Source organism: Panthera uncia, chromosome F1 (assembly GCF_023721935.1).
Source record: "Panthera uncia isolate 11264 chromosome F1, Puncia_PCG_1.0, whole genome shotgun sequence".
Lineage (NCBI taxonomy): Eukaryota > Metazoa > Chordata > Mammalia > Carnivora > Felidae > Panthera > Panthera uncia.
Window position 1 is genome coordinate 2,981,624 of NC_064813.1, and position 25,285 is coordinate 3,006,908.

General features: G+C 36.6%; 1 protein-coding gene across 4 annotated transcripts in view; it reads right to left on the reverse strand.

The window, feature by feature from the left end:
- The window catches only part of CDC42BPA (CDC42 binding protein kinase alpha), a 322,688-nt gene that overhangs the window by 243,638 nt on the left and 53,765 nt on the right, over nucleotides 1-25,285 (reverse strand). For all 4 annotated transcript variants that reach the window (XM_049635114.1, XM_049635113.1, XM_049635116.1 and 1 more), the window contains exon 2: nucleotides 9,295-9,386. In XM_049635114.1, coding sequence (XP_049491071.1) covers nucleotides 9,295-9,386 — 92 coding nt within the window. The remainder of the gene's footprint in view (nucleotides 1-9,294; nucleotides 9,387-25,285) is intronic.

The window sequence follows — 25,285 nt, forward strand, 5'->3', positions numbered from 1 at the left end:
ACCCAAGATAAAATAGAAAACTGAATAGCTCTGTAACCATCAAGAAACTAAATTAGTAGGATTATATTCCCCACAAAAACAAAAAATTCCAGATGGTTTCACTGGTAAATTATCAAACATGTGGGGTGGGGGGGACCAAATATACATAAAATATTAAAAAAAAAAAAAAAGCAAAAACAAAAACAAAACTCCCTCAATTCATTTTTAAGTCCAGCATAATATTAACCTCAAAATTTGACACGGACATTATAAAAAGGAAATTATAGGTGAACACTCTCCATGAATCATAGATATGAAAATAGTTAAGAAAATACTAAGGAACTACTGAATAGGGCAATATCTCAAAAGAATAGTAAGTCATGATCAACTAGAATTTATCCCAGAGGTTACTTTAATATTTGAAAAATCAATCATATACCAAAGGCATAATCCATGAAAGAAATAATTGATAAGCTAGACTTCGCCAAAATTAAAAACTTCTGCTCTGTGACAGACACTGACCTGGGAGAAAATATTGGCAAAAGACACACGATAAAGGACTGTTATCCAAAATAAACAAAGAACTCTTAAAATTCAACATGAAGAAGACAAACCAACCCATTAAAAAATGGGCCAAAGGTGCTCACAGACATCTCACCAAAGAAGATACACAAATAAGCCTGTGGAAAGATGCTCCACACCACCCTGGGGACTGCAAGTTAAAACAACCATGAGATACAACTACACACCTGTCAGAATGACCAAAATTTAAAGCACTGAATGCCCCAAATGCTGACAAGGATATGGAGGCTACAAGAACTCTCATTCATTCCTGGTGAAAACGCAAAATGGTACCGGCCACTTTGGAAGGCCTTCTGGCAGTTTCTTACAAAACTTTAATAATACTCTTATGTCAGTCAATCCAGGAATCATGCTCTTTGGTATCTGCCCAAAAGAAATGAAAACTTATGTCCATACAATAACCTGCATGTGGGTATTTATGGCAGCTGTATTCGTAATTGCCAAAAGTTGGACACAACCAAGATGTCTTTCAGCAGGCAAATGGATAATTAAAAACAGTGGCATATTCGGACAATGGTATGTCATTCAGCACTAAAGAGAAATGAGCGATCAAAAACCATAAAAAGACATGAAGGGAATTTAAATGAACATGGAAGAAGGCACTATGAAAAGGCTACATCCTGTATAATTCCAACTATCGGACATTCTGGAAAAGGCAAGACTGCAGAGACGGTAAAAAGATCGGTGACAGAGGCTGAGGGGAGGGAGGATGATAAACAGAGCACAGAGAGAGGATTTTGAAGGCAGTGAAACCATTCATGCGACACTACATGGTGGGTATGTGTCTCTATACATTTGTTCAAACCCAGACAATGGGCAGCACCAAGAGCGAACCCTAATGTAAACTGTGGACCTTGGGTGATGACGATGTGTCACTGCAGATTCACAGACTACACACAAATGTATCACTGGAGTGCAGGATGCTGACAGTGGGCGAGGCTGTGCCCATGTCAGTGCGGGGTACATGGGAACTCCCTGTACTTTCCACTCGATTTTGCTATGAACCTAAAACTGCGCTAAAAATTGGTCTATTTTTAAAAAGTCAATCAAATAACTAACCGTACTAACAGAATAAAAGGGTGAATCTATATGATAATTTCACCAGATGCCAGAGAAGCATATGACAAAATTAAGCACCCATTAGTCATTAAATTTTTTAAACTCTCAGCAAACTAGTAATAGAAGACAGTATCTTCAATCGGTTAAAAGGCACCTCCACCAACACCTACCATTAACGCCATACTTAGGCAGTGAAATGCCGAATCCTTTCCCCCAAAGCTCAGGAATAGGTGTCTCAGGACACCTATTCAGTATTTTCCTTGGGATCTGAACTAGTGCAGTAAGTCAAGATAAAGAAATAGAAGGTAGAAAGTCTGGAAAATAATAAGGAAATTGTCCCTAGTCTCAGACAAGGTGATTGTTTACAAAGAAAATCTAAGAAAACAGCAATTAAAACGATAAAAAACTATCCAAAAAATAGTAAGTGAATTGAGGAAATCACGTCAGATACAAAAGTCACTGATGTATCTACATATTAGCAGCATTCTAGCTAAACATAAAAATTTTCAGTCTCATCTACCATAGCATCAAAAAACATAATATATTTAAGAATAAATTTAACGAAGTATGAACAAAACTGCATACTAACATAATAAGACGATCCTAAGAAAAATTAAAATACACCTTTAAAAAACCAAGAGAAATACCTTGTTTATGAACTAGTAGACTCAACATTATTTATATGTCAGTTCTACCAAAACTGATCTATAATTGAATATGAACCCATGTTCAATGATGAGTAGGCATTTACGGAAACTGACACAGATTTTAGAATTTATGCAATACGGCAACAATCCTAGAAGAGCTAAAACAATTTTGAAAGAGAACAACGTAGAAGGACTTACCCTCAGACTTCACTACATGCTCTCAACTTTTCAGTGTAAAGCTAGAGGGATCAAAATCAAGATAGTATGAGACTGGTATAGGACAGACAGAGGGATCAATGCAACAGAATAGGAAAAGCAGAAAAAGATCAAGATTTATATGGTCAACTGATATTTCTGACAAAGGTGCTGAAGTAATTCAACAGGGGGAAAACAGCTTTTTTCACTAAATGGTACGGAAACAACCGCCTATCCATTAGGAAATAAATGAACCTCAACCCTTAGCTCACGTGACACGTGAATTCATTAAAAATAAATCACCAAACTACACATCATAAGAGCTAAAGTTATAAAACTTTCAGGAAAAAACAAATATCTTTGTGACCTGGGTACAAACCCAAATTTCTTAGAAAGTACATAGAAAACAATAACCATGGGAGAAAAAAATTCATAATTATAGCATCAAAATTGAAAACTTCTGCTCATAAAAACATTTTTCAGAAAATTAATAGGCAAGCCACACAGCCTGTGAGGAAATACTGACAAAACATCTATTGACAAAGGACTTTTACAAATATAAAATATAATGAACTCCCAGAACTCAATAATAAAAATACAAATACCTCAATTTTTAAAAATGAGCAAAACATGTGAACACATACTTCACGAAGAAGATAGAAGAATGGTGAATAAGCCACAGAAACACCTATAACAATGCTATTTAAGACCATGAGCGACTATTACCCACTAGACTAACAACAACAAAGTATTGGTGAGAACCACGGGACATGATAGGAATGTAAAATGGTATAACCTCCTTAGAAAAAAATGTGCCAGGTTCTTTTAAATTTAAACATGCACCTACCAATAACAGAGCAGTTCCAGCAGCAGGTTTTGTCCAAAGAAGAGAGAAATGTATTTCCATAAATACTTGTACAATAATATGCATGTCGGCTCTATTCCTAATAGCCAAAAACTAGAAACAGCCCAAATGCTCATCAACAGAAGAATGGATAAATTGTAATATAGTAATAAAATAATATGTTAATCGGCAATAAGAAGAGAATATTCATACATTCGATCACAAGGATGGATCTCATCAGACATATTCTGAGCAAAAGAATTTGTACACCAAAAAGTACCTATGGTATGATTCCATTTACGTGAAATTTTCAAAAACCCAAAACTAATCCACAGTGAAAATTTAGAACAGTGGTGGCCACTTGGAAGCTATGGGAAAGTGACAGGAAAGGGAGCTTGCTAGGAAGATGGAAATATTCTGTATCTTCAATAAGGGTAAATCTATCTATCTCTCAAAACTCACAGCATTATATGTATATATAATCAGTGTACTTCAACATGTATAAAATTTACCTCAGAAGAGCTAGACAACCAAAAAAAAAAAAAAAAATTACACTCCTAGTCTCAATGGCTTCACTACTTTTCAAAGAAATAATACTAATCCTCTACAAACTCTTTCAAAAACGCTGAGAAAGCAAGAACACTTCCCAAATTGTCTTATGAGTTAGGTATATCATTCCAAAATTAACAAGACAGGTAAATTAAAGGCCAATCTTTCTCGTGCACATAAAACAAAAAATTGCTAAACAAAATATTAGCAAACCAACCCAACTTACATATATTAAAATGATACATCAGGAACAACTGAACTTATACAATAATGCAGTATTGATACCTTTAAAAACTAACCAATATAATCCCAACAGTAACCGAATAAAGAAGTTAAATCATATCTTCAAAACACATATAGAAAAAGCTTTTGATAAAAGTTAACTCCTATGCATGGCAAAAACTCTCAACAGACTAGGACTATAAAGAAAACTTCCTTAACCTGAAAAAGAGTAACAGTACAAACAAAAAAGCTGTAGCAAACTTCAAACCCAGTAGTAAAATACTGCACACTTCCTCCTGAAATCACAAATCAGGTAAAAATTCTATTTTCACCACTTGAATTCAACATTTTCTGGAAGATCCTCTCCACTGCAATAATACAAGATAAAGAAATAAAAGGCATAAGGATGGGGAAGAAAGAAAACAAAAGCTGTCATTATTTAGAAATATGATTATGAAAAATTCAAAAAACATATATAAACTAAATTAATATGTCAAGATCCTTATATACAAGATGAATATACAAAAATCAATTGTATTTCTATTCTAGCAACAAAGTTATTAGCAAACAGAATTCTATAAAAAGCTCATCCACAAACACCAAACACTCATAAATAAATGTATAAAACCCACAAAGAATAAAATGAACCTTGACCTGTACCTCAAGAAATACAAAATAATCGATACCAGATGGATCAAAGACTGAAATATAAACGATATTTTTTTTTAATTTTTTTTTTTAACGTTTATTTATTTTTGAGACAGAGACAGAGCATGAATGGGGGATGGTCAGAGAGAGGGAGACACAGAATCTGAAACAGGCTCCAGGCTCTGAGCTGTCAGCACAGAGCCTGACGCGGGGCTCGAACTCACGGACCGCGAGATCATGACCTGAGCCGAAGTCGGATGCTTAACCGACTGTGCCACCCAGGCGCCCCTAAACGATATTTTTAAAGATTATAGAAGATGACACAAGAAAATGTCTAAATGACCTTGAGGTTAGAAAAAAAACTTCTTTCAAGGAACACAAAAAGGGCTGATCAATAAAGAAAAGTTTAATTAACTGGTCTTCACTAAACCTAAGAACTTCTCTTCAATAAAAAAATCCATATGGAGAGGGAAAAGCCAAGCCACAGGAAGGAAGAGATATTTTATTTAATACACACACACACATTATCTCCAACAAAGGACGTAAATCCAGAATATATACCAGTAAGTCCAACAACCCACTCCCAATTCCCCAACCTCAGAATGTGCACTTCATGAAAAAAAAAAAAATCTAAGTTATATAAAGTGATATGAAAATGGGCTTAACTTATAGAATTTGTAAAGAAATCTTAACTTAAAGAAAATGTAAAATAAAATCATAATTCAGTGTTACTATTCATTCACCAAAAAAAAAAAAAAATGGTGTAAAGGTAAAAAAAAAAAAAACCAAAATTACCAAGTATTGGTGAGGCTGTAACGCAACTGAGACCTTAATATGTTGTTGGTAGGTGTACTGGTAAAAATGATAAATGGGTAACCACTTGGGAAATTATCTGGCACTATCTACTAAACCTGAATATGCCCACCCAGTGACCCAGCAAGTCCACTCCTAAGTTTACATCCAACACAAATGAGTGTCTTGCCTCCCAAAAGACATGTACAAGAACGTTCGTAACAACATTAATAACGTGGCCATAAACCATCAACAACTTGAATCCCCACAACATTAGTATGAATAAATAACTTGTGGTATATTTATACAAAGGAGTACTATGAACCAATACAAACAAAGATGAATAACACAAGCATAATCTTGAGCAAAATAAGTCACAAACAAGGACATATATTAGAATTTCATTAATATAAAATTCAAAAACAGGTAAAATAAGTCTACGGTGATAAAGTCAGCAGAGATGGTTAATATGGAGGTACTTACTCACATAGAGGAGGCAATGCATGCCTATCTTGGTCTGCATAATGGTGACACAAGTTCACGCAAATGCAAAAATCCACTGAGTTAGGCATGCATATAACTCAATTTTTAAAAAATTTTAAGACCTTAAAAGAAACATATTTTCAGACAAATAAAAGCAGACAGTTTATCATCAAACATGATGAAATACTAAACAGAATTTTTAAGTCAAAATGAAATGGTATCAAAGGGAAGTATGTGAATGTAAAGTATGTGACTATGAAGAGCAAGAGAAAATGTAAATGTATGAATAAGCCCATGTGAACAGGGACAGTAATTTTTAAGGTTTTAAATATATGTAGAACTAAAAACATAAGAGCAATGACAAAAAAGGTAGAAGTCAGGTAAATGAGAATCGGCAAAACACAAATTTACCAAAGACACATGTGGCAATCTCTTGGGAAACCAACAAAAAGTAAAACTAAGAAATTAATAAATGAGAGAAAAAATAATTTAAAATACTCCATTAATCCAGGAATTGGGAGACACATAATACAGAATGGGCAAGACAAATATAGAAAAAAAATTATAGTACGTAGTGTATTTACACTAAATATCAACTGACTATATACTCCAACTAAAAGACAAGAGATTATCAGAGTGGATTAAAAAACAAAAACTGGGGCGCCTGGCTGGCTCAGCTGGTAGAGAATGCGACTCTTGATCTCAAGGTCATGAGTTTGAGCCCCACATTGGGGGTGGAATTTACTTTAAAAAACAAAACAAAACAAAAACTATATTCTACTTAACAGTAAACATACATAAGATTCTAAAAAGCTAAAACTACAAGGAAGGAATATGATATTTAATGCAAATGTTAATAAAACGAGCTGAAATCATTCTACTGATGTCAAATTAAGGACAATTTAACTCCACAAGCATTACTTAGAGATGACAAGGATCATTCCACTATGATAAAAGAGTTAATCACCAGGGAGATATAACTTTATATTTGTTATCAGTGAAAACTGAAAGAAAGAAAATAAAGAATAAATAAGGAAATGGCAGATCAAGCAGAGAAAATAATGAAGGATGTGGAAGATTTAAACAAGATTAATGAATTTAACCTAATTAGTATTTCTAGAACAATGCACAGCAAATTTCTAAAGACTGAAATCACACAGGGGCGCCTGGGTGGCTCAGTTGGTTAAGCGGCTGACTTCGGCTCAGGTCATGATCTCGCGGTCCGTGAGTTCGAGCCCCGTGTCGGGCTCTGTGCTGACAGCTCAGAGCCTGGAGCCTGTTTCAGATTCTGTGTCTCCCTCTCTCTGATCCTCCCCCGTTCATGCTCTGTCTCTCTCTGTCTCAAAAATGAATAAACGTTAAAAAAAAAAAATTTTAAGACTGACATCACACAGTAACTGTTACGGAATTACACTGCAACTCAGTAACAGAAATATAACTACAAAACCCTCTAAATATTTAGAAATTGAGCAACAAACTTCTTAAGTAATAAATTTTTAAAAACCACACAAATAGTGGAAATTTACAATCATACTGGAAATCACATTGTATTTTGAGCAAAATAACAATGAAAACATGACATGATAAAACTTATCAGCTGTAGCTAAAGCTGCTGAGAGGAAGATGTATAGCCTTAAATACACATATGGAAAGAAGGGCTACACATCAATGCTGTAAGTATCTATCTCCAAAAGCTATGAAAAGGATAGCAAGTTAAAACCAAAGAGAATAGAAGGAAGAAAATATTAAGAGCAGAAATTTTTGAAACAGAAATCGAATCTACAACAGAAAAATTCAAAAGGCAAAGGCTAATTCATTGAAAAAATAACAAAACCGATAAAGCTCTAGCATGACAAATGAAAAAAGTAACAGGTAAAAATAATCAATAGAGTAATAAGTGTGAAAAATTAGATGACATGGATGGACTCAATCCAAACCAGTCTGATTTCCACTACAGATATTCAATACATAATCTCACAGTGTCACCAGCAACCTCGAGGGCCCACGGTTTTACAAGTGAAATCTTCTAAACATGTAAGGAAAAAATAATAACAATCTTCCCAAACTCTACCAGAGAATGGTAAAAGAGGGAATACCTCCCTCTTTTTATGAGGCCAGCATAATCAAAACACCAACATCTGATCAGGATTTTAAGTAGGAAAATTACAGGCCAATTTCTCTCAAGGATCCTAAGCACGTACACATGTTCACAGAGCAAACCAAGAGCAAGGAAACATAAAAAGGGTAATACAAAGTTGGGCTTAGCTTAGAAATGCCAGGTTAGTTTAACATTTGAAAATAAACTGGGGTAATTCAATACATTAACAGAGCAAGAGAGAAAAGCCTTAAGTGTCTCAAAAGATGCTGATAAGACATCTTAAAATCCAACACAATTCATAATTGAAAAAGTAAAATTAGCTAGGTTACTAGGTATAAAGTCAAACAAAATTCAATTATATTTCTAACTATTAGCAAAAAAAAAAAAAAAAAAACCTAGAAAATGAAATCTAACAATTCTAATTAAAATAACAAAGAATGTCACATTCCTTCACTGATTGGCTGACCTAGTGTTAAGATGTCAATTATCCACAAATTGATGTCTAAAGAAGTTTTTTTTTTTTGTTTTTTTTAAGGGTATTCATTTATTTGGGGGGGGGGGGAGCACGAGCAGGAGAGGGGCAGAGAGAGAGAATCCCAAGCAGGCTCCACGCTATCAGCGCAGAGCCCGATGGGAGGCTCTGTCTCATGAACCGAGAGATCATGACCTGAGCCAAATCCAGAGTCAGAGCTTAACCGACTGAGCCACCCGGGTGCCTCTACAAACTGATCTCTAGTTTCAGCGTAATCCTAATCAAAATTCAAGCAGATGTATGGGTATGGATTTTTAAGAGTAATTCTGAAATTGAAATACTCACTGTAAAATTACATGAAAATATAAAGGGCCAAGAACAGAGAAGGAGAGGGAGGATGTTGGAGGACATACACTACCAGATACGGAAACTTCTTAATCTAGAGTAACGTAAGCCAAGTGTGGCAGTGGCACGACGAGAGACAAGCCGTTGGAGAAGAGAGTCCAGAAGCATCCTCAACCTTACGTTGACATATGAAGAAGAAAAATATCTTGGAAAATAATTCCACGCAGAAATATTTCATTCAAAACTCTAATATATTTTCTGATCAATTGTATCAATTACGACAGCAAGGAAATCATACTTGAGTTAAATTGCCTCACGGACTGTATAAAATCACTTCCAAACCAAGTAGCAGAACTTTTATAAAAACTCTCTTTCTTACCTCTCCAAAAGCTCCTCGACCAATCACCTTCAATATCTCAAAGTCTTCTCTATGTAGACGCATCTGTTTCACTTTAGAAGTAAATGGTTTGGCTGAAACAAAAGAGCAACATTAGTCACTTTCTTAATGAAATGTGATGCAAATTAGGTACATATAATGGTATTTCTTAAACAACAAAAATTCAAGTTATGATTAAGAATGAAGTCAAAGTGTTTCATAATCCCATCACACCATATTGAGAATAGATTTAATATCCATAAGAAAACAATTTCCCTTATTTCTTTTCCTTTTTTTAATGTTTATTTATTTTTGAGAGAGACAGAGCACGAGCAGGAGAGGGGCAGAGAGAGGGAGACCCCGAATCCGAGGCAGGCTCCAGGCTCTGAGCTGGCAGCACAGAGCCCAACATGGGGCTCGAACTCACAAACTGCCAGATCATGACCTGAGCGGAAGTCAGATGCTTAACCAACTGAGCCACCCAGCGCCCCAATTTCCTTTATTTCTTATATGTGAATACATTTTTGTTGAGAACATATTGTTAAACACCTAATAACATATGAAATAATGCAAAGTAACAGGGAGGTACAAACGAGACCAGTTTATTTTCATGCTAAACATTCTGCATATTCTAACTCTCAATGCTAGACACATACTTGAACACAAATGTCCGAGAAGTAAAAGCAAATTTCATGGTACCCAAGGGAGTTTCAGCCAAGAAAATTCAGATTTCTTTCACATTCATTCATTTATCCTTTTAACACACCCTCAGCAAGAGTTTACACTATGCAAAGCATGGTGGCAATCACCAGAGTCTGAACAAATAAGATTACAATACGGTACCTTCCTTCAAGAAGTTCTGAGGCTTTAGGACAGACAGAGAGTAGGCACACGTACAAAATGTAACAATGTGATGAGACTTCTAATGGAGGTAAACATAAAGTACTTCAGACGAGCGAGAACAGAACACTAAGAATTCGTGGATATACCACAGGAACTGGATCTTGAGGACTAAGTAGAATTTTGCTACTTTGCCTGGGTTTGCAGTGTAGACACTCCAGGCACAGGAGGCAATACAAGCAAATGAAGAGAGGAGGGAAATTAATTTGAGGTGGTAACACGAAATAATCCATTGTCGTTATAGAATTTTGAGAAGAAATGCAAAGAAATTGAAGATGGAAAGTGGAAAACATAAATGGCCTTAAATATCATGAAAAGAATTTAGACATATTATTAATTATAAAGGATAAATTGACATTTTTTTAAATTACAGAATCAATGTACATTCTGCTGCCTCTAAGACAAATTTAGATCTGCTTCCTTCCCTCCCCTCATGTCCCTCTTTATTCTCACACAAAAAGGAGTAATGTGATTAAAAGGTCATTATGTATGGATATCTGCAAATCAATCAGTGTGATACACCACATTAATAAAAGAAAGGACAAGAACCACATGATCCTTTCAACAGATGCAGAAAAAGCATTTGACAAAATAGAGCCTCCTTTCTTGACAAAAACCCTCAAGAACGTAGGTTTAGAGGGAACATATCTCAACATCATAAAGGCCATATATGAAAGACCCACAGCTAATATCATCCTCAATAGGGAAAAACAGAGCTTTTCCCCTAAGGTCAGGAACACAACAGGGATGTCCACTCTCACCACTGTTGTTCAACATAGTACTTGAAGTCCTAGCCTCAGGAATCAGACAACAAAAAGAAATAAAAGGCATCCAAATCAGCAAGGAAGAAGTCAAACTTCCACTCTTTGCAGAGGAAGTGATATTCCACATGGAAAACCTGAAAGACCCCACCAGAAGTCTCCTAGAATGGACACATGAAGTCAGCAAAGTCACAGGACACACATTGTTGCATTTCTGTACACCAACAATGAAGAAGAGGAAAAGAGAAATCAAGGAATCGATCAATCCCTTTTACAACTGCACCAAAAACATATGAGGAATAAACCTAATCAAAGAGGTAAAAATTAGATCTGTACTCTGAAAGCTATAGAACACTTATGAAAGAAACTGAAGACACAAAGAAATGGAAAAACATTCCACGTTCATGGACTGAAAGAACAAACACTGTTAAAATGTCTATACAACCCAAAGCAATCTACACATTCAATGCAGTCCCTATAAAAATAACACCAGAATTTTTCACAGAGCTAGAACAAACTATTCTAAAATTTGTACGGAACCAGAAAAGTCCCCAAATAGAAAAGCAAAGTGGGAGTCATCACAATTTCAGACATCAAGCTGTATTTTAAAGCTATAGCCATCAAGGCAGTATGGTAGTGGCAAAAGAAGAAGAAGAAAAAAAAAGACACATGGATCAATGGAACAGAATAGAGGACCGAGAAATGGACCCACAACTATATGGTCAACTCATCTTCAACAAAGCAGGAAATACAGGAAAGCATATTCCAATCCAAGGGAAAAAGTCTCTTCAACAAATGGTGCTGGGAAAACTGGACACAACATGCAGAAGAATGGAACTGGACCACTTTCTTATATCATACAGGAAAACAAACTCAACATGGATGAAACACCTAAATGTGAAGCAGGAAACCACCAAAATCCTAGAGGAGAACACAGGTAGCAACCTCTCTGCCCTTGGCCATAGCAACTTTTTACTAGACACGTCTCTGCAGGCAAGGGAAACAAATGCAAAAGTGAAATACTGGGACCTCATCAAGATAAAAAACTTATGCACAGCAAAGGAAACAATCAACAAAACTAAAAGGCAGCCTACGGAATGGGAGAAGATATCTACAAATGACCTGATAAACGGCTAATATCCAAAATCTATAACGAACTTGTCAAACTCAACACCCGAAAAATAATCTGGTTAAGAAACAGGCAGAAGACATGAAGAGATATTTCTCCAAAGAAGACATACAAATGGCCAACCGACACATGAAAAAATGCTCAACGTCACTCATCATCAGGGAAATACAAATCAAAACCACAATGAGATGCCACCTCACACCTGTCAAAATAGCTAAAATTAACAACTCAGGAAACAACAGATGTTGGCGAGGATGCAGAGAAAGGGGAACCCTTGTGCACTGCTGGTGGGAATGCAAACTGGTGCAGCTGCTCTGGAAAACAGTATGCAGGTTCCTCAGAAAGTTAAAGACCAAACTACCCAAGGACCCAGCAACTGCACTACTAGGTATTTATCCAAAGGTATCCAAAGGATACAAAACTACTGATTCAAAGGGGCACACGTACCCCAATGTTTATAGCAGTGCTATCAACAATAGCCAAATTATGGAAAGAGCCCAAATGTCCATCGACTGATGAATGGATAAAGATGATGTGGTATATAAGTACACCGGAATATCACTCAGCCACCAAAAAGAATGAAATCCTGCCATTTGCGATGATACAGATGGAACTAGAGTGTATTACGCTAATGAAATTAAGAGGAAGAAAAATACCATACGGTTTCACTCATATGTGAGATTTAAGAAACAAAACAGATGAACATAGGAGAAGGGAAGGAAGAATAAAATAAGATAAAAACAGGGAGGTAAGCCATAAGAGAGACTCTTAACTAGAGAGAACAAACTGAGAGCTGCTGGAGGGGAGGTGGGGATGAGCTAAAAGGGTGATGGGCACTGAGGAGGGCACTTGTGACGAGCACTGAGTATTATATGTAAGTGATCAAGCACTAAATTCTACGCCTGAAATCAATTTTTTTTTAAAGTGTCCCAAATTAAATCAAAGGCACATCATCAAAATTAAACATTTATGGGGCACCTGGGTGGCTCAGTCTGACTCTTGATTTCGGCTCAGGTCATGATCTCATGGCTTAGGAGATCGAGCCCCACATGGGGTTCTGCGCAGTCAGTGCAGCGTTTGCTTGGGATTCTCTCTCTCCCCTTCTCTCTGTGCCTCCCCTGCTCACATGTGTGGACTCTCTCAAAATAACTAAATAAACATTAAAAGAAATATCAAAGTAAAACATTTGTGATAATTAAAACAAAAGGTCATCATACATGGGTACAGCTCTATTCCACGGAGCAAGGGTCATATTTATTCGAGCTGTAGGAGACTGAAATAGAGCCGTCAGTCCTTAAAATTTGATTTGTTCTGAAGGTATTTGGCCCTACTAAGTAATTTAGAAAAGAAGCCCATTCCACACCACACATCTCAGTCTAGTAGAGATTTCTGTGTCAGTCTTTTACCTTTAGAGAATAAGGAAAGGAAATGGAGATTGCTGTGCATTTGGAACCCACACAGCGGAGAAGATGACGGTCAAAGGAACAACAACTCCGAACGAAGGTATGGGAGATCTCACCCTGGAAAGACAAGACCCAAAACCACGCTGCCACGCGAAGTGAGCACCTTGATAAAATGACTCAGGCGTCCTGGTTGTGAACAAACTGGACTGGACAAATGGTTGAGACTGTGGCCACTGTGCACCAGTCAGGGTCACAGAAGGAAAAAAATAGATCATAAATTGAGGGAATTTTACTGACAAACAAACTATTTGCAAAGGTGTAGGAGGGAAGAGTAGTGATCTATCTATCCATCAGTCTAGCAGGAATCTGACACTGGTGTCCCCCCCCCCCCCCGCCCTTTCCCAGCTTCTATACCAACATTTCAGAAATACCTGGGTAAGAGGGTAGGTATGGAATAGAGAAATGAAAATAAAGATGTGGAGCCAGGCAATATGAGGCCAGTGCTAGTCTAGTTGCCAGCTACAGCTAAAACACCACACGGCCGCCTACAACGTAACACTCCACGGTTGTTCAAACACATCTTCTACTTCCTTGTATGTCTCCCCACCTCAAGACTTCCAAATAACCTGAGCCCAAATAAAGTATATGCTCTGTATCCTTGTCCCATTATTGACCCTAAATCCAAAAACAGCATTTCATCACAGACCACTACAGTTATTTGCAATCTAGCTCAGTTCTTCGAGAATAATTCCATGTACACCTCCTATTGGGTAACATCTTATCTAAAAGGTCAAAGACATAGCTCTTTCAAACCTCTGAGATGGTATTGCAAAGCAGGAAAAGAAGCTATTGTTTTAAAACTAGAGTAAATGAAATATAATTTCGGAAAGCAAAGGGCTGCTAAAATGATCTTTTATACCAAAGGTACAAAACAGTATGCAAACAAGAAGTAATGCTAAGTTTTCCGTGCAGTAGCACATATCCGGAAAGCACCAAGCCAATGAATACGCTACAGTCATGTGTAATTAGGATGATAGGTTTTGTCCATTATCCAAGTTTTGTGGGAACCTACAGCATTGAAAGAAATTTAAAAAACAGTCCTATCTATTCTTTACATCCTGGAATCTGCTAGTAAAAATCCCATTTCTTTGACACTGCAAAACTGTTCTATTTTTAAAAGCATTCAAAAATGAGTTAAGTCACAGATTTCTTCGGGAGGCTCCTAGCTTTACTAATCAGTTACTCATCACTCAAGAAGTATCTTCTAATACCTGCTGTATGCCAGCCACTTTATAAGATGCGAGAGATACAAAAGATAAGTAGTCCCTGTCCTCAAGTAAACAAGTTATGCAGTGTTACTTTTCCATTTAAATTTTTCAGTGTGACTACAAATGGCTAATAAACAGAAAATGGTACTCACAAGAAATCACAGAAATGCAAATAAACATACTAGAAATATTCTATTACTTACCTACCAAATGTGCCGAAAATAAAAACCCGGAAACCACCAAGTGTTTGCAGGTGTGTGAATAACAGGTAGTCTTATACAGGGCTGGTGGGACTGTTAATTACAATCTCCATTAAGATCTGGGTTTCTATTTCATTCTTTTAATTTGGCCTATTACTTAAAAAGACTTTAGAAGTTGAACCATCTTTATATGCCTTGAGACAAACCATACTTGGGTGTATTTAGTTAATAAACTCCTGACATTGCTTTGCTTTGACTCTATTTCAAAATTTTACATCTGTGTTCATAAATAATGTTGGTCTACAATGACCTTTTTTCTATACTGTCTTCATCTGCTTTAGGACCAATGACAAATCAACCTCATTAAATAAGTTGAGTAGCTTTCTCTCCTTGCTTACTCTCTAAACAAAATTCAGGTCGTTTAAAGAGCTCAAGGTGAAAAACAAAACTACACAACTTTTAGAGGAAGAAAGCAGAGACTGATTATAAGGTCTGAAAACATGTGCTAGTGAAAACATCCTTTCATGGACTTTTGATAATTGACTTCTTTCACATTATTGCCCATTTCATGTTTTCAATTTCTTCCTACGACAACTGTGTTAATTACACTTTTCTACAAATTTATACATTACGCTGAAATTTTTAAATTCATTGGAGTAAAGTGAAATAAGATTCTTTTGTTTAAAAAAATCTATAAGATAGGTTTGATCCCTTTTTAGGTGTTAATTTTGTATATTTGGATCTATTTTCATTGTTTTCCCTTACCAATAATGCTGGAAGTTTGCACATTTTACAATTATTCTTCCAAGTAGATAATATTTAGATTTGCCAGTGCTCTCTAAAATTCTGTGGCGTTTTTTCTTGTTTTAGTGGGTTCTCCCCCAAATTTATGCAAAGTTTCAGAAAAAGTAGAGGGTAATATTAACCCCTCCCACCACCAAAAAACTAAGGCATATTAATAATTGACAAAAGAGATATTGGGGGGAAAGGCATGAGTAGAATAGAGATTAAAAAGAGGCATACATACTGCTTAAAAAAAAATGTTGAACTAACCAGGACATAATGATTCTAAACATGTACAGGCCAGCAACATAAGCTCAAAATAGGTAAAGCCAAACTGACAGATATAAAAGAAACAAACTCACCTTCATATATTTTACTGTAACTCTCTCAGTAATTGACAGCTCAAGCAGACCAAAACAAAAACAAAAACAAAAAAGAAACAAAAAACCTGAGCACCTTGTCTATAATACACCACTGAGGAGTTGGAGAATATCATTTTAAAACACACATAAAACTGCTACAAATTTTGATAATATGCCAAGACATAAAACCACCTCCAAAGAACTTCAAAGTATTGGGAACATAAAAACCAAATTACAGGAGTACAGTGCAATTAGAAATCGGTAACAGAGGGGCGCCTGGGTGTCTCAGTCAGTCAAGCATCCAACTCTTGATTTTGGCTCAGGTCATGATCTCACGGTTTGTGAGATCGACACCCCTGTCAGGCTCTGCAACGACAGCACAGAGACTGCCTGGGATTCTCTGTCTCTGTCTCTGTCTCTGTCTCTCTCTCTCTGCCCCTCCCCCACTGCGCTCACTCTCAAAATAAATAAACAATTAAAAAAAAAGAAATCAATAGCAGAAAGATTCCCAGGAAAAACCATAAACTCTGATATCCAAAAACAATTTTGAAGAAAAATTAATAAAATAATCAGAAAATATTAAGAACTATATAGTAACAAAATACTATACATCAAAAGTTCCAGAACACAACCTAAACCAGTATATACCACATGGGGGAAAAGCTCTCAACATTTACACTGGTAAAGAAGGAAAGCTTAAAAATTAAGGTGTTAAGCAGACAACACAAAATATTAGACCAAAAGAATAAACTCAAAGTATAAGAAAACAAGAATGTAGGAAAGCAAAATAAATAAAATCAATTAATTTTAAAATAACCATATAATAGGTAAGTTCAACAAGACCAAAGGATGGTTCACTGAAGAAAAACAATAAAAACAACTGAAAAGTCACTATTAGGAATGAGAAACTGGACAAAACTCCAGATGCTGCTGAGATTAAATGGGTAGTAAAAGAGTATCATTAAAAGCTTATGCCAATAAATTCAAAAATGTAGCCGTGAACAAATTCCTAGAAAGAGTAACTGATTTTTTTTCAAAACTGAAAATAGGAACTCGCCAATAAATAAGTTGAATCAGTAATGTAAAAAATCTTCCACAAAGAAAATTACAATCCTGAACAGCTTTACCTGCAAGTTCAACTATACACACTAAGAAAGTGGTAATTCCCATATTAAAACAAACTTTCCAAAGAATAAACTGAGAAAGCTATCATTTCATCCTAATCTCATACCAAAAATACAGGTAAGTTTGTTCATGAATACAGATGTAAAAAAACTTACCAATTATCAAGCTAATCAATATATAAATAAAATGACATGACCAAATTGAGTTTATCCCAAGAATACAAAGTTGTTTTAATATTAGAAAACTGATTAACATAACTCACCATATACACAGATTGAAGAAAATATCAGTATCTTAATAAATATATTTATAATACAAACCCTGTTCAATAAAATTATACAACCATTTTTGCCACTTTTAATTTTTTTTTTTTTCAACGTTTTTAATTTATTTTTGGGACAGAGAGAGACAGAGCATGAACGGGGGAGGGGCAGAGAGAGAGGGAGACACAGAATCGGAAACAGGCTCCAGGCTCCGAGCCGTCAGCCCAGAGCCTGACGCGGGGCTCGAACTCACGGACCGCGAGATCGTGACCTGGCTGAAGTCGGACGCTTAACCGACTGCGCCACCCAGGCGCCCCTCTTGCCACTTTTAAAAACTACACTTTTAACAAATGAGAAACAAAAGGAAACTTCCATGGCCTGATAACTGATAGCGACAACAGCAGCACTGCAGAACAGCAAACAAAACACTTACAAGGTAAAATGTTAAAAACATTCTCTTTAAAATCAGGAGGCAAATAAGGATGCATTCTATTAAAATAATTGTTATTATCAGTTCTACTTAGCATTTTAATAATGATACAAGTCAGTGCGGCAAGAAAAGAAATAACAGACGTAAGAAAAGGAAGAAAGCAAGCTGTTACTATGCGCAGATGGTTTGTGAGATCGAGCCCCACATCGGGCACCAAGCTGGGCGTGGAGCCTGTTTGAGATTCTCTCTCACCCTCTCCCTCTGCCCCTCCCCTGCTCACGCTTTCTCTCTCAAAAAAAAAAAAAAAAAAAAAAAAAAAAAGAGAAATAACAAATATTGATGAGGAATATTCATTAGTGCAACAACGATGGAAAATAGAGGTACCTCAAAAAACTAAAAATAGAAATAATACATGATCCAGTAATTCCATTACTATTTATCCACAGAAAATTAAAAACACTAATTCAAAAAGACATGTAACGTTTATTGTGGCATTATTTGCAATAGGCAAGATACGGAAGCAACTCGGCCATAAGTGGCTGATTACACGGCCATAAAATGGATGAGGTCTTGCCATTTGTAATAGCATGTTTGGACCTAGAGGGCATTATGCCAGGTGAAGTAAGTCAGACTGAAAGCCGAATGCCATATGGTTTCACCTATACGTGGATTCTAAAAACACAAAACAAATGAATAAACAAACAAAAAGCATAATCAGACCTGTAAACAGAGAACAAACTGATGGTTGCCGTGGGGAAGGGGGGTGGGGGAGATGGTGAGAGTGGGAGTGGAAACAGGCTTACAGTCATGGAATCAGTAAGTCACGGGAATAAAAGGCACAGCGTAGCCAATACAGTCAATGATCTTGTATCGCATCGGATGGTGACAGACGACAGTTACACTTGTGGTGAACACAGCATCACACAAACAGAAGTGGAAACACTACGTTGTACACCTGAAACTAATGTAACATTGTGTGTCAACTATACTCCAAACGATTTTGAGGAAATTTATGTATTAAAATTCATCTTCCACAAAAATATGCTTCAAACTGAAATAATGAAATGATCCATAACATTTTAAAGTGAGTTTTCCACTCTAAATGCAAGTAAATTATTTCACATATATTTCCCCCCACCAAACAAAACTCAGACTCTTAATTACAGAGAACCAACCCATGGTTGCCAGAGGGGAGGTGGGTGGGAGGATGGGCAAAACAGGTGAAGGAGATTAAGAGTACAAACCACCAGTAATAAAACAAAAAAGTCGTGGAGATGAAAGGTATAGCACGGAGAGAAAATTAAAAACCCACAAAAAAATCAACACACATCATGAATGCAATAACTGAGTCAAGCAAGTTGCTGGACATAAATAGTATGCAAAAGTCAATTTCACTCCTATATACCAGAAAAATTTTTGGAAAATCATCCAGAAACATATTTATGATGGGACTTTTGAAAGTATCTATCAATAAATCTATCAAAAATTGTATCTGTCCTTAATATACTACAAACGTTTACTGAAAGATGTTAAAGACCCAAATAAAAAGTACTTGGATAGGAAGGCATTAGTTCATTAAAACGTCAATTCTCCCACACACAGATCTGCAATTTAATGTAATTACAATGAAAATCCCAACCAGGGTTTTCATGAACCTGACAAGCTAATTCTAAAATTTACAAGGACCTGCTTCAGATTCTGTGTCTCCCTCTCCCTCTGCCCCTCCCCTTCTCACACTCACATGTGCTCGCTCGCTTTCTTTCTCTTTCTCTCTCTCTCTCTCAAAAATAAACACTTAAAAAGCTTTTTAAAGGGGTGCCTGAGTGCCTCACTCAGTGGCGCGCCCAACTTTGGCTCAGGTCATGATCTTACAGTTTGTGGGTTCAAGCCCCACATTGGGCTCTGTGCTGACAGCTGGGAGCCTGGAGCCTGGTTCCGATTCTATCCCTCTCTCTCTCTGCCCCTCCCCCATTCACGCTGTCTGTCTGTCTCTCTCTCTCTCTCAAAAATAAATAAACACTAAAAAAGTTAAAAATAAAATTTACAAGGATGAACAAAAAAACAAGAATAATCAAGACACTTTTGACAAAAAATAAAAACAAGAGAAAAAGAAAAAAGACTTGCACTATTAAAAAACTATGGTAATTAAAATAGTATGTGTGCCAAGAAGATGGACAAAAAGACCAAACAAACAGAGAGCCCAGAAGCAACTCACACACGTATGGACATGATTTATAATAGTACTGACACAATACAATGGTGGGAAAAGAATGGACTATTTTAACACATGACTTCGGGACAATGGTCATTTTCGGGAAAGGAATGCCACTGGAATAGCATGTCACACGATACACAAAGTAAAGTCATTCCAGGTTGTTTAAAGGCAATATACAAGACTCTATGACTCTGGGTTACAGAAGAATTTTTAAATCAAGGTCAGTATAGTTTATCTAAAAAATAATTATCTAAAAATTTGACCATGTAAAATTAAGAATTTTTTTTCATCAGAAGTCACCATAAAAGACACTAAGTAGGAGTAATTAACTGTGACACATATAAATGAAAATGGATTGGTACTCAGAATACATACCGATCTCCTACCAATCCACTTAAAACAAACAAACCAATTGAAAAATTGTGTGTTTCGTAGAGAAGAAAACACAACGGCCCACAACATATGAAAAGATAGACAGCTCATTAGTAATCAAACAAATATACCTAAAACCACAATGACAATTTCAGACATCTGGCAAAAATTAAAGTCAATAAAACCAAGTGTTGGGAGGAATAATACCTTGTCCACTGCTAGTGGGAATGTAAATGAATATAACCACTTTAAGTTTCCCATTTAGCTATTTCAATTGATCATGTGCATATCCTACTATCCAGAGATTCCTTCTTCGATACATACAGCACCTAAAGAAACTTGCATATGGGAACTGAAAGACAGTACTATACAGCATTACCCATAATAATGAAAACCTGGAAACAAACGTCCATCTACATGAAGATAAATAAATTGTGGTTCATTCATGCAATCAAGTAATATAAGGACATGAAAATAAATAAACCATAGCTATTTTAAGTGTGAAAATTAATAAAAGGAAACATCACTAGAGTGGATTCTGGATGCAGAAGGGGAGGCAGGAAGGGGGAGCTGTATCACTGAATGTCAACCACAGGCCCCAAAACAAAAATCGTTAACAAGAAAAGATCCAGGGAAAGATGAGCCAGCACAGCGTCTCCTACAAGAAATGATCACGCCTGCAGCTCAGCCAGTGAGAAACCACCACCCTGAACTCTTGCTTTTCTCCAAATGGACTTTTGTTCAAAACAACTCCCTCCTAATTTCCTCCTCCTTATCTATAAAATAATGTGCTTCTCCTCAGTTTGTTGGACTTGCCTATAGTTTGACTATAGTTTGCATATCCTGAATGGCAATTCTCTACTATTCCTGAATAAACCATTTTTTTTAAGTTTAGTTATTTTTGACACAGAGAGAGTGAGCGTGAGTTAGGGAGGGGCAGAGAGAGAGGGAGACACAGAATCTGAAGCAGCCTTCAGGCTCTGAGCTGTCAGCACAGAGCCTGACGCAGGGCTTCAACTCATGAACCGTGAGATCGTGACCTGGGCGGAAGTCGGACGCTTCCGACTGAGCCACCCAGGCGCCCCCTGAAGAAACATTTTTGCAAGCAAAATAACTTTTATTTTTAAGGTTAACATAAGCAATGCAGATAAATCTCAAAAACACACTACTTGGGAAAGAAGTCACAGAAAACATACAGTAGGATTTCCTTTACATAAACTTCAAAAACAGGCAAAAAGAAATATTCTACAGGAACTTATACAAGTGATAAATCTATAAAAAAGCAAGGAATTTCACGATGGTGATTTATTCTGGAAAAAAAAGAGAGAAATACATTGACGCACAGGAGTGTTTCCAAGATCCTGTTCATATCCCATTTCTTAAGCCGGATCAAAGGACAGAGAGATGTTCCTCTTATTATCATTTTTTGAATTGCACAGAAAGTTTTATAAACTCTTTTATATATATGTACACAGGAAAAATTTTTAGTAAGAAATTTTAAGTTTTGTATAATGTGAATAAAACAGTATTCATTTTAATGAAAACGGTTAGCTCAAAAATGGACTTGTTTGGCCAGAAGTTTTTCACAACTTGATATTCTTTCCAATCTGAGAAACTATGATGTCTTTCATTAAACCTATTGATATGCCTTTATTTTAATTTTAGTGATCCAGTTAGATGAAAACAATTGGTCATGAAAAAATGAACTGTGAACAACTTTAGGAATAAAATAAATCATTACTAGTCATTATTCACCAAAACAAAGTTCCCTGAAGACATGTTCCTGAGAAGAGTAAATGACTGGTTGATTACAGGCCCTTCAACCTACTACATACATAATGAAGCAACCTGATCCCTTAAGTAAAACAATCATCTTACCGATGATTACTTAGTTCAGAACCGTGTTCTATTCACATAGTACCAATAAGCGTGGCTCACGAGCTTCTCACTATTCTATTTGTCCTCATGACCCTACTTAGCTACAATATATACCTGGGGGCCTCTCACGTGTCCTTCTGATTGCAACTCATCTGACCGACATCGCTATAAACTCCGATCTGTTCACCTTTAACAAAGACTAAAGCCAAAGGATGTAACTGACACGGATCCCGCTAAACCCTCACATATATGGTCACCTGATTGTGACAGAGTTGCCAAGACCATTCACTGAGGACAGGACAGTCTTCTCAGCACACGGTGCTGGGAAAACTAGATGTCCATATACAGAGGAGTGAACGTGGATCGCAGTTACTTCTAATTCACTTGAAATGCATCAAAGACCTAAACGTCCAAGCTAAAACCATAAAACTCTTACAAGAAAACACAGGGAGAAACTTCCGTGATTTTTTTAGACAGGACACAAAATGATTTTTTGGATATGACCCAAAAGGCACAGTCAATAAAAGGAAAAAAGAGGTAAATTGGGCTTCATCAAAGTTAAAAACTTTTGTACGTCAAAGTACACTATCAAGATAGAGAAAAGACAACTCATAATGAGGAAAAATAGTTGCAAATCATATATCTGATAAGGGATTAATGTAAAACATATAAAGAATTCCTGTAACTCAATAACAAAAAAAAAAAAAAAAAACTATCAAAAATTGGGTGAAAGTTTGAATAAGTATTTCTCCACAGATATACAAAGAGCCAATAAGCACATGAAAAGATGCTAAACATCACCAAGAATTAGGGAACCGCAAACCAAAATCACAAGACACCACGACACGCCCTCCGGGATGGCTATAGTAAAAAACAGTACTAATAAACAAGCACTGGCAAGGACGTAGAGAAAGCAGAGCCCCATACATTGATTGCCGGTGGGAATGCAGAGAGGACAGCTGCTTTAGCCAAGAGTTTGGCAGGTCCTCAAAAAGCTAAACAAACATTTACCTTATGAGCCAGCAATCCCATCCCTAGACATACACACAAAGGAATTTAAAGGAGGGATTCAAGCAGATCCTTGCACACCAAGGTTCATCAACATTATTCGCGATAGCCAAGAGGTAGAAACAACCCAAATGTCCGTCAATAGATAAAAGGATAAACAAAACATGGTATATACATACAATGATAAATTATTCAACGTTAAAAAGAAATGAAACTGATACAGGCTCCAACACTGATGAATCTTGAAGACATTATGCGAAGCGAAATAAGCCAGACATAAAGAGAAATATTGTTTGCTTCAACTTATATGAAACATCTAGAATAGGCAAATTCACAGACAGAAAGCAGATCAGAAGTTACCAGGGGCTGAGAGAGGGGAGAAAAGGGGGGGTTAATTGCTTAATGATTACAGAATTTCTCTTTGGGATGATGAAAAAGTTTGGGACATAAATAGTCGTGATGGTTGTATGACATTATGAAGTGAATGCAATTAATGAATTGTACACTTAAAAACGGTTAAAATAGCAAACTTTATATACTTTACCACAATGTTAAAAATTAGTAAGATAATATGACAAAAACCACCGAAGTATACACTTCGAATGAGTGAATTGTTTGGTATGAATTAAATGTCAATAAAGCTTCCTTTAAGCTTTAAGGTTTCTTCCAAAAAAAGAAAAAGTTGACAAGGTGGGTTGATATACACAGGCCCTATCAGAGCTGAAAATGGGAGCCTAAAAACATTATAACGCCATCTCCAACACTTAAAAGGAGCTGTGATTTCTACTATATAACAAGATCACAAAACAAAGGTTATCATTCACACATAATTTACTTCCTCCCAAGGCTAAATCAGAAGTCCAGAAACAGGGTGCTGACAGCTGACACTTGAGGCAAATTACATCTCTGATTATTCTAATTTGTGGTAGAAATGACCAAGGAACAAGAACTATTAAATATCTCTGGAGAGGTATGTAGTTACCTCTCACGCCATTCATAATGTCTGGGACGGTTTAAAAGATTCCCCACCACATTAGAGCTGAGAGTTCACAAATTCAATGAAATTATGACATAGAACCAGACAATTCACAATTTCAATTCCTTGAATATTTATTTCTATGTTGCGTTTGAAAAAAGTTGATTATACATGCAACTTAGTGCCAAAATTTCATTGGCTATATTTAACAAAAGTAAGTATGAAAAAAGTCATGAAGGGGTAGCCTGGGGGGCTCAGTCGGTTGAGCATCTGACTTCAGTTCGGGTTACGATCTCACGGTTCACGAGTTCAAGCCCCGCGTGGGGCTCTGTGCTGACACCTCAGAGGCTGGAACCTGCTTCGGGTTCTGTGTCCCCCTCTCTCTCTGCCCCTCCCCTGCTCATGCTCTCTCTCTCTCTCTCAAAAATAAATAACAATTTTTTTTTTTAATTTTTTTTTTCAACGTTTTTTATTTATTTTTGGGACAGAGAGAGACAGAGCATGAACGGGGGAGGGGCAGAGAGAGAGGGAGACACAGAATCGGAAACAGGCTCCAGGCTCCGAGCCATCAGCCCAGAGCCTGACGCGGGGCTCGAACTCACGGACCGCGAGATCGTGACCTGGCTGAAGTCGGACGCTTAACCGACTGCGCCACCCAGGCGCCCCGTAAATAACAATTTTTTAAAAAGTCATGAATTCTATCCACCACAAGGCCATTCGAGACACTCAGTGTGGTTAAAATCATTTTGTATATATGACAAATTACAAAAAAAAAAAAACCCTTTATATTCATTACAATAACTGAGAAAGATTTAATACGACTATATTACTGCCTCTGACAAAAACCAGGGCCACAGAATTCAACTGTTGTGCTTCTAGACAACAGACACATCTACACTGAGTGCATGACGTTCAGCGACG